The sequence below is a fragment of the Nannospalax galili genome, unplaced genomic scaffold (genome assembly GCF_000622305.1).
Source record: "Nannospalax galili isolate Female #2095 unplaced genomic scaffold, S.galili_v1.0 scaffold824, whole genome shotgun sequence".
Lineage (NCBI taxonomy): Eukaryota > Metazoa > Chordata > Mammalia > Rodentia > Spalacidae > Nannospalax > Nannospalax galili.
The window spans coordinates 1,258,205-1,269,238 of record NW_008351697.1 but is presented as its reverse complement, the minus strand read 5'-3'; the positions used below and the strand labels follow the sequence as shown (position 1 = coordinate 1,269,238).

Here is an 11,034-nt window from a genome sequence, read left to right as displayed (position 1 = left end):
ATATATATCCACACACACACACAGACATACACACACACACACATATTATACATACAGTATATGGGTAAAGGCATACATAAATTGTACACATAGTAATGTGTTACACCAGCAAGTTTTGCTAAGTATGATGGTGCACACCTTTGATCACAGCATTCAGGAGGCAGAGTTAGGTAGGGATCTCTGTGAGTTTGAAGCCAGCCTGGGCAACATAGTGAGTTCTAGGCCAGCAGGGGCTACAGGGAGACCCTGTCTCAAAAACCCAAACAAAAGGTGCTAGTGTCAATGAACAGTCACCCGCTTCTAATCTCTGCTTAAAAATATGACCTACTTCTGAGCAGTTAGGACACTTCAATCCATTTACCTACCTTGCCTGTACTCAGTTTCCTAGGCTATAAAATGACTCTAATCGGTTTCCTATCCACAGTGTTGATTGTTTGAAATAAACGAGTTTGCACATAAAGTGCTCAGGTACTATTTGGCTAATTGTATCTCATAGTAATTAATTACCATAAAGAGTAATTACAATTTTTCTTTAAAAAGATAAACGAGGAGCTGGGTGTGGTGGCGCACGCCTTTAATCCCAGCATTCGGGAGGCAGAGGTAGGCAGATCTCTGTGAGACCAAGGCCAGCCTGGTCTACATAGTGAGTTCCAGGCCAGCTATGGCTATAGGGAGAAACAACCTCTCAAAATAGACAAAAGAAAAGAAAAAAAAGGAAGGATGATCAAAAGGGGGCTGGAGATGGCTCGGCAGTTAAGAGCACTTACTGCTCTTCTAGAGCAACCAAGTTTGGTCCCCAGCATCCACATCAGGTGGGCCACAAGTGCTTATAACTCCAGCTCTAGGGCATCTGACACCCTCTTCTGACCTCCTCAGGCACTGCACTCACAAGAACAAACCCACACAGACATTCACAATGAAAAATACAATCTTAAAAAGACAATCAAATATTTTAAAAAATCAGTAACTCTGCAACCACAGATATGTAATATACTCTTCTGACAAATGTTGTAACAGGGGGAACTGCAGGTAGTTTATAAACACGATTAAATGGCTTATTAGCTGCCAAGAGAATTCAACCTGAACACAGTTTTTTTGCAGAGAATGTCTGTCTAGGAGATATTCTAGAAGGCCCCACTGAGCAGTCACCAACAGTAAATTGAGAACTATTCAAGCCCAGTGTCTATGGGGCCTGTTGACAATCTAAGCAAAAGTAAGCTGTGCTCCACTAAAGCATAGTCTGCCTTCAGAAACCATGTTCCTCCAGATTATCTTCATCATGCATCTAAGAGATAGCCAGCAAACTGGAGCAATCTCAAGAGATGAGCAAAAATTGTTATCATTCTGACCAGCTATGATTCTCCCAAATTGTCTACAGCTATTTCTATATCAGCGAGCAAAATAGATGGTAAGCACATGTTCATACGAAGGAAATCTATGGTTGTAATATAACTGTGCAAATTCTGCATGGCTTCTTCTTCTAGAGAATACAAAGAAAAGTAATGACATGAGCATGACACATTTAAAAATAATAGGCAACTGGGGCTAGAGGGGTGGCTCAGTGACTAAGGACATTGTCTTCTCTTGCAGAAGGCCAAGGTTTGGTCCCCAGCATCCACATGGCAGCTCACAAGCATCTGTAACTCCAATTACCAGGTACCCAACACCCTCTTTCTGGCTCTGACAGGCACTGCACGCATATGGTGCACATATATACATGCAGGCAAAACAAACAAAAAATATAAATAAATCTTTAAAACTTTCTTTAGGGGACTGGAGAGAAGCTTAGTGGTTAAGAGCACTGACTGCTTTTGCAGAAGACTTGGGTTTGATTCCAGCACTCATATGGTGGCTAACACCCATCTTAACTCCAGTTCCAAGGGATCCTATGTCCTCTTCTGACCTCTGCAGGCAACGCATAACATAGGTGCACTTACACACATGCAAGCAATGAACTCATACACATAAAATAAAAATAATAAATAAAAAAATTTTTTAAACTTTCTTTAAAAATAAGCAAATGTTCAGAAACAGGACTAAATCCTACTATGGGTAAAACAAAGGAATGTGTTGTATTCTCTTATAGTGTTCAACATGAAATCAATTTAAAAAAATCAAGTTAAACTTTGAAAGGATTACTATCACCTTGCTTAGTTCTATATTAAAGTCACAGAAGAATGTTCAATAACTTCCATTAAAATCTTTCAAAAATGAAAGATTGTAAAATGTTTTCTTGTAAAACATTTTTCATAGTAATGAAAAACTTTTAGAGACAATATTACTAAAGTTGCTTTTATCTATAATGCAATAAGCCAGTGTTGGACACCTACTGTGTGCTGAGGATTCCAGAGACCATAGGAATGGCAAAACTATGGAATGTATTAAATAGGCTGCATATCTTTTTATTGTATATGCCTGTGTGTGCACATCTGTGTGTATTTATGTAGACATGACCGCAGTCCCTGCAGAGGCCAAAAGAGGGCATCAGGTCCCCTGGAGCTGGAATTACAGGGGGTTGTGAGATAGTTGATGTGAGTCATGTGAATCAAACCACGGGCTTCTGGGAGAGCAGCAAGTACTCATAACCACTGAGCCATCTCTCCAAGGTCCCATAGCTAGGCTGAATTGGAAGTGGGCACGTTTGACCACATCTGAAATACTTTCAAAAACAAGATATATTTAACATTATCTATTTGCTAACGATAAAGAGCATTGTGTACTGCACAAAAGAGTCCCTTAAGGAGCAGCATGTAAGCCTGGAGGACTCAAAGCACTGCTGATCTGAGGAATCGCATTGATGCTTCACTGCAACCCCAGCTGCTGCTCAGTAAGTGAGTACTGAGTCCTGAACCTGACTGGATCCATTTCCTAAGTATGTGGCAGTTATGGCTACTGTTTACAGACATGCTTATTTTCCTAAAACATACCAACACTGACTCAGAGCTCAGCTGTGGGCAGGTGTGGTGATGGATACCTGTCCTGGCTGCACTTAGGAGGCTGAGACAGGAGGACAGTTACAAGTTCAAGGTCAGCCTGAGCTATATATGAAGTGACAGATCAAACTAGAGTACACTGGGAAATCTTGTCAAGAAAGAAAGATGGGAGGGAAGGAAGGAAGGAAGGAAGGAAGGAAGGCAGGAAGGAAGGAAGGAAGGAAGGAAGGCAGGCAGGCAGGCAGGAAGGAAGGAAGGAAGGAAGGAAGGAAGGAAGGAAGGAAGGGAAAAATAAATGTGGGACTCTATGCTTGGAGTCGGAATCTATAGCAACAATCACGAAGGAAAGGCTGTGACTTGCAGTCAGTCCCCCGACAGCAAGGAAGAAACTCCAATGCATTCAAGGGAACATGCATCAATTTATTTCCAGTGTGTCCCCACAGGTTACAGGTCATCTTGCTCTGAAGGAACACTGTTCTGGATTCATTCATATACTGGGAATTCTCATTCACACTAACTGTCTGAATATTTACTTTCTGTTCATTTTTGTAGCATTTCAATCAACAATGTCATGAGATAAATTAAACCAAACATTTGATTCAGCCCTCTGACACATGTGATAGGTCTAGCCTGCAATACAACTCCAGTCTTCTTCACTATCAAAGAACCCTCCAATAAATACATCCTTAACAACTGTTTATAGATAAGGCTTCTAATCTCCAGCGACTCCAAAACACAGGCCCCATCTCCTTCTGTCCCTTAGTTCAACCACCCATCATTAATCTCAGATGCCTCTCAGCCTACTTCCTTCCCACAACTGGAACTCACTAAGAGCCCGACTTTCTACAGTGAAGGATCAGGTGTCTCAAAGCTCCACAGAGCACATGGCAGAGCAAATGTCTGTGGTCCAGGGCTCTGCTCCACTCTGCCTGAACAGTACCATCTGGCTGCAAGGCCAGCGACACCTGACTTTGCATTTTCCACTCCTATTCACAGAGAGTGCAATGAGTGCAGTGGAAGTCTCTGCCTTTCCATCCCAGGGGCTAATTGGCCCCACAGGGCTTATGGGAAATTCCACTAAAGAGACTGAAAACTAGCAGTGTGTTATTTGTAGAATTAAGTTTATATGCCAAATAAGGAAATACTTAAGCAAACAGTAAAGCAGGAAGAAAATAAAATCAACGCCAAGGATGCGTCCTTCACGCCCCCAGAAGAAAACAGACATACACATTCATTTCCGAAGAGGATACTGCTTTTAATTCACTGTTCTCTTTACTGAGGATCACTTAGCAGCTTAGGAACAATTTAGTACTAAAAGCACCAGGCAGTTGAAACACAGAATCAACAGGATGGATGGACCAAGTGCAATAATCTTTCTGCTCAGGATTTCACTGGCTTCAGTTAACCACATGTTGAGCCTCCCAGGGAGTAAGCATGGTAGCCTCAGGCACTCTCAGCTGCTCAGTAGGTCTGTCAGGCAATTGAGATGTTTATAAAACAAAATAAGATGGGTGTTACTGCTTCTGTAGCCCTAGCTACTGTAAACCTTCCCAGAAGAAGGCAGAAATCCACAGCAAGCTAAATTTACTCTTGCAGGATGAACCATGGAACTCGGAACATTCTAGACCTGGGAGAGAATTTCTTGTAATGCGCATTAATCCAGTTCCAGAAATCTCACAGAGGAAGTGACACACTTCAAAGATGCAGAGGAATAGGGCTGCATTTGAGGTCCATGCCCACTGGTATCCAGCTCTGCCAGATGACACAGTCCCCTCACTTCATTTGTAAGTGGGCAAAACCCTGGTCTCACCTGGTGCTGGAGCACCTTTAATTTGTCATAAAGGTAACAGCTCAGTCAAAGTATCCACCTTACATCTCAACGAAAATCAGCTGTTCCTATCTGTGTGTGTGTCAGGGTGCACATGTGTACGGGAGACCATGTGCACATGTATCCGCCTGTACAGGCAGAAGAAATCCCCCAGTGTCATTTCTCAGACACCACTTTTTATTTTCTTTTTTTGAGACCTTTTTGTTTACTGGTGTAGAACTCACCACGTAGACTAGATTAGCTGACCAGGAAACTTGGGCTCTACCCTTCTCCACTTCCCTAGTGCTACCACAAAAACCAGATTTTTTAAATGTGGGTGCTAAGGATGGAACTCAGGTCCACAAGACTCTACTAACTATGAGCTATCTCCTCAGTCTAGCTGAGACGTTTCTAAAAATACTTTTCAAAGACAGGGACTTGATTCTTGTATGTTTCCTTTCACCCCCCCCCCTTTTCAGTTTCCTTTCCTGCCTTATACACCCTTCTTAAAACACGAATCTCTGAGCGAGCCCTGGAGTAACACGGGTCGTAGATCACTGGAGCATTTACAAAGCCACGCCTGAGCCTCTGCCTCCATGGTCCAATTCACTCCAGACACAGGGCCTTTCTTCCTCTAAAAAGCCAAGATCCCTGACAGCCTAAAAGCCTTTACTCATATCCATCTTGTGCCCTTTTCTGGAATACCCGAAACATTTGCTCCTGCCCACTACTTTACCCTGTCACTAGCTGCGTCTTGCCATCGCTCAGGTCTCTGTTTAAGCAGGCAAGACTTCCTGTAGACAGCATTTGCTGATGCTCTGGACAGGATTGACTAATTAAACCCTCAAGAGCATCCTTTCACTTTCCCATGACCATCTTCAGATGTTCTGGATGGCTTCAGTGTCTTATCCACTAAGATTATAAGGGACACAGGAGCAAGGCTCATGTCTCTCTTGTTTACAGCTGTGTTCCTTAATCTTATCAAACACCAGGCTTACAAAGAGCGGGCAATCCATGAGAATGGTAAATATTTGCTGAATTAATTAACCATGGCTCTGATTCATTCCTGATGTAAAAACTGCTAAAAATTAGTGGAGCAATGTGCCCAACATTCCCAGTCAAGACAAACATCCTAGTTACAAGGACAAGGACTGTTCCACTCTATGAGGGAGGAAAGGCCACTCAGTGTGAAATGGGGATGTGAGAGAAGCTTGCATGAGGAGGGTTGCTCCCACAAGCAAAATTTAACTGGTCTATAACCAACTAACAGAAATGCAAAGGCTTTGTGTCAAACATATTTCAAGTTTTTCCCACAAAACATATTCATTATGAAAAATATAGCAAATAGTAAAAATTCTTTTTAAACGACTGCTGGAATTTTCAGCATAGCCTGTGCCCCATTTTTATTTTAGAGTAACGAAGCTTCTTGGAATTTTACTATAACCTGATCCTGTCTCCAAGTGTTAATTTCCTACCATTATTGTGGTGGAAGGCACCTACGAAAAACATATAGCCTTTTTCTCTACTCACTGAAGAAAACTATTTTTTTAACTTCCAGTATTTGTCATAAACTCTGTGCCAAAAAAAAAAAAAAGAAGTTTAAAATGACAGAGAGTATCTGAAAAGGTCATTCTAATTTAAGAACGGTTAGCGGTAAACCTAAGCCGCCGTTAACTATCAGAGGGTAACTGGAGAATTAAAGCAGAGTCGCACTTACTTTTGCTGCGCCTATTTGTTCTTTTCGAAATTTCTCAAGGGGCGCAATTAATACGTCGTTAGCGTTTTGAATCTGAAAGTAGAAAAGCACATACGTTAAATTCTACACTACTTCATGCCAGCAATCTGCCTCCTACATTCACCTTGCTCGAGGCAGGTTTTGCTCTCCTCTGCTCGGATCACGACATCTTGCATGTTACGTGGCATTTTCCCACCTGACAATACAACTACTTTACTGCATTATGTCCCTTGGTACTAACAATAACGTGGGAATATCAAAATGAGCACGTATTTACTGAAATCATAGTCTGAGTGTTTAAATTTCTTCTAGGATTTAACTAAGAAAAAAACACCTTGGAAATTAAATTCTCAAATGTCTTTAATTACACTAGTTTAATGTCACCAGTTTGAGTCCCCATCTAAAACGGAACCATACACAGCTCTTCCATTGCCACTAGGATGTTAGACTATCACAGCTGCAAAATAAATAGACTCATTTTCTCCTTCTTAATTAGATTTCTTGCACTTGGGATTTGCCTGAATGCTCTCATGATAGTTCCAACCTAGATATATAGTATCTGATTTCATTTCCACAAAGAATATCTTATCCCCATGTTCCAAATGGGGATTTATTAAACCTTAAAATAGATATCGCTTCTAATATGGATAGGGAAGGCTACTTACTACAAGAGAGAAGTAAGAAGCAAGCGAGGGCCAGGAAAATGGGTGCACAGAGAACAGTGTTTCTCGGGGTAGCACTGTGCTTAAAGAGAATCTTGATTAAAAACACAAAATGAAACACCATCCTCGGAAAACAACAAAGAAAAAAGGGGGCCTGGTGAACAAAATTAGCCATTTGTTCTCCCGTGATGATAACTCATATGATCTGTTCTCTAATGAAAGTTGATAAGTTGAGGAGGAAAAGCTATTTCTCAAGCACATTCCCTAAATGTGAGTTTCTTCTGTTAGTTTTTCACTAAGTATAAAATCATACGGCTTTTCTATAAGTTTAAAACTCATATCACATAAAAATGTCAACATGACAATTTGATTTTCACTAATTTATTTCCATCACTGTGTCTCATCTCTAGTCAAGTTTTATTTACTTATTTTGTAAAATCATTGCATGTGTGTGTGTGTGTGTGTGTAAATTTAATTGGGTGTTAGGAACGAAGTAGCAGATACAAGAAAGAATCTAAATACGACCAAAATATATTCTATGAAGTTCACAAAAATCCATTTTAAAAAAGGAAAAAATAATGTCAGTCAGATCCAGCGTCATCTGAATCTTAGCACCAAATTGACAACCCTGAGAGTCCTCAAGCCCAAACTTCTGAAAGTGTTCATGAAATCCACAGGAGAAATAAGTATATTTCAAAAAAATAAATCACTAACATGGATTTGGCCTGTGGCAGGGTCTCCATGCATGCATGTGTCTTCAGAGAACAGACTGAATGGTCCCAACAAAGCTCTGCAATTTCATAATCCCCCCCCCCAATTTAAAAATACAATCATCCAAACTAAAGAAAAATCAAATTCACATTAATTTAACAAAACAGTATGCATTCTGGGAGCTAACAGCAGCACGTAACCTTAACCTTGACCCTAAATTATTTTCATTAAACCATTATAACATGTGTGATGTTTCATGTCCAGATCCATGCTCCTTGCGTGAACAGTCAACAGTTGCTGTTTACAGTATGCTGATTTAAATTCAAGAGATTCAGATGGATATGCCAACATCCTGAGGGCACCGAATAGATTTCCAACCAGATTTGGTTGGTTCTGAGCCTGGTCTTTCCTTAGCCCTTTGGAATGCAGAGCTCTCATCTCTACACGCCTGTCAGTCATCCCTGTGAAGTTGTCCAATTCTGCTGTAATCCATCAGCAAAGCAAAGAAGGTGTTAAAACTGCCAGAGGCTTAGCAGTCACTGTTGCTCCTGCAGAGTAGAAGGACAGGACCGACGACAGAAAACCCTGAGTTAATGTACGAAAGCACGTGAGACAAAACCTTCCCTTTATGTGGTTAATATAGAGAAATATTATTTTGGCTCTCATAGAACTGTTTCTCCCCACATTTATGAAAAGATTTGATACAATTCCTCCTGGAAGGTATTACTTGAGAAGGAAAATCAGTTCACAGGCTTCAGGGAGATCTAAATCTGATAAAATCTGAGGAGATATTTTAGGAAAAATATAAAAGCAATCTTAATATTCTTGATGAATATTGGTGATAACTTAAGACAAAAATATCTTACATAGTAAGATATCTTACGTGGTTTATAACTATAATTAATTTATAATCCTTAGTTACTGCCTAGACCTTGAACTTAGTTTTATAGATAATGGCCTGTATTTAATATTTTAAAAATTCTTACCAGTGACTTCACTTATTTTCCTAAAAGAGAGGCAAATCAGATAGCATATAATCCTTTCTCTAGTCTCACATTTACCAAGCACAGATGCTTTAACTGTGGGGCCGGTTACATTAACCAAACAACAGATGCTTTAACTGTGGGGCCGGTTACATTAACCAAACTAAGTTTCCTGTTGCTTTTCTTTTGCTCTCTCAAGTGATTCTAATAAATAGCCACAAGAAAAGTCCCATGAATCATTCAAAAGCAATGGCCACAAACGCTTTCATTTGGTTAGAAGGGTCTCCATGTTGACAGAATGCAGTTTTCTATATAGCACAGATGTGCAAAGGGGTGACCGGTGCTTGTGTTTCACTGCTGAGAACCTTAACACAACTTGCTTGTCTAACAAAATAGTCACCGAATAAAAAGAATCTCAAAGATAATTTCCTTACACTTTTCCTCTTTCAATCTCTCTTTGTGTGGAATCTGGTTAAAATGCAAAGCTGTTCATACCCACCATGGTGCATCATTAGCTGATGATGGTATTTCATTATCCTGGGATTGATTTTCTATATAACAATAAGGTATCACTACCTCAAACTTTCAAAGAACAGAAACACCCAAAGTTCTGAAGCAAATACATGAAGATACTGGGTAACTAACCAAACAGATTCTGGAGAAAGCCAGCACAGATGCTGTTGACAGTGAGGAAACCTGGGTGTGTACTGCTCATTACAGAAACAAGTTCTTGTCAAGACAGCAACAGAGCCAATCTTACAAAGGAAGAGCATACAGGTACAGTATAAAGAGAGGACTGAACAGAATCTATATGGAAGACATCCTAGGTAAGAATGGATTCTTTTCTCATTGGGCACATAGAAGTGGGAAAAACCACATCAGGATTCTAATTTGGAATAATAAGTCAGGATCCCCACCTTTGCTTTGCCCAAACTCAAGACAGCTCTTCCTCCTCAGGGGCCTCTCACTCAGAAGGCCTGGTAAGGTCTGAGTGTCAGAGGGTTGAGTAGGGACTCATTCCTGGGTGCTGACCAATTTAACATTCCACAGTTACATCATCACGCAGTCCTTTTCCAGGTCATCAACCAAACCTACAGAACGTTTCTAAAATGGAACTCAAAGATCAAAACTCACATGAGGTGTGGAATGGAGGCACACGGGACAGGACTTGCCTTACATATAGTAAGTGATCAGATGGCAAAGATTAAGTGCTTTTTATTTTATGTTTTCTAACACCAGGAAACGACTATGAAAATCTTTGTCTTATCTTAGAAAAGGCTAGATAAGGGTATCGGGATTCCATAATCACCCATTTAATTCACACTTAACTGTAACTTGCTGCTTTAGCATCTGAGTGTTTTGGCTCCTGTCATTAAGGCCCAGCCCCTGGATCTCATCTGTTTAGCTCCAACTCAGACCTGAAACTATATTACATTCCATCTCTTTCTATTTTTACCAGTAATGATATCTTTGTCTTACAAGGAAATATTGAGAAAAAAAACTGAAGTCCATGGAGAATCAAGGCTGTGAATCTCATCTTTGTCAGAAGATAAGCAAAGCAACACTTGGGCTCTAGCCCCATGCCCTAGTTATAAATTAATCAACTCTCATCCTATCCCTGACACCACACAATACTGGTCAAATTATTCAAGTCAAGTCTCAGTCTCCTTTTCAGTATAATGAAGATGATGATATGCCTTCATTTTATAGCCTGCCTCTAATGATTAAATTTTTAAATTTATGTCTAACTATAAGTTTATTAGGAATATAAAGTATTAACTGCTTCCTATTTAATCCATTCTGTCAAGCAGGTCAATTGGGGTGCATCTAAGCATACATGTCAAACAAGTCTCTCTTTTCTAGAGAATATGACCAGTCCCAAAGAATGCAAGTCAAAAGGCCATGAAAGTTCTTAATAAAATCACATATCCTTATAGAGAATGTACTGAATGTATTAGGAATTTATTTAGAAGAACCAGAAAACCAGTCAAGCAATCAGAGAAGGAGGAGGAATGTAGACCGCAAATTTCATCTGTTCTCATCTTCTAATGCCATAATTCCAGGCTATACGAAAGGAAATTCAGTAAATGTGAGTTATTTGAACCCAAGATACTTACTTTAGGTTTTTCTTGTCCTACAGTTACTTTTGCTTCTTTCTTTCTTTTTTTTTTTTTTTTTTTTTTTTTTTTTTAGGGGGGGGTCC

At 40.1% G+C, this 11,034-nt stretch overlaps 1 protein-coding gene across 1 annotated transcript in view; it reads right to left on the bottom strand.

Annotated features, from left to right (window-relative positions):
- Arhgap42 (Rho GTPase activating protein 42) overlaps nucleotides 1-11,034 on the bottom strand; it is a 311,085-nt gene that overhangs the window by 115,421 nt on the left and 184,630 nt on the right. Inside the window, exon 4 of the mRNA XM_008848669.3 lies at nucleotides 6,458-6,529. Within this exon, the coding sequence (XP_008846891.1) occupies nucleotides 6,458-6,529 (72 nt within the window). The remainder of the gene's footprint in view (nucleotides 1-6,457; nucleotides 6,530-11,034) is intronic.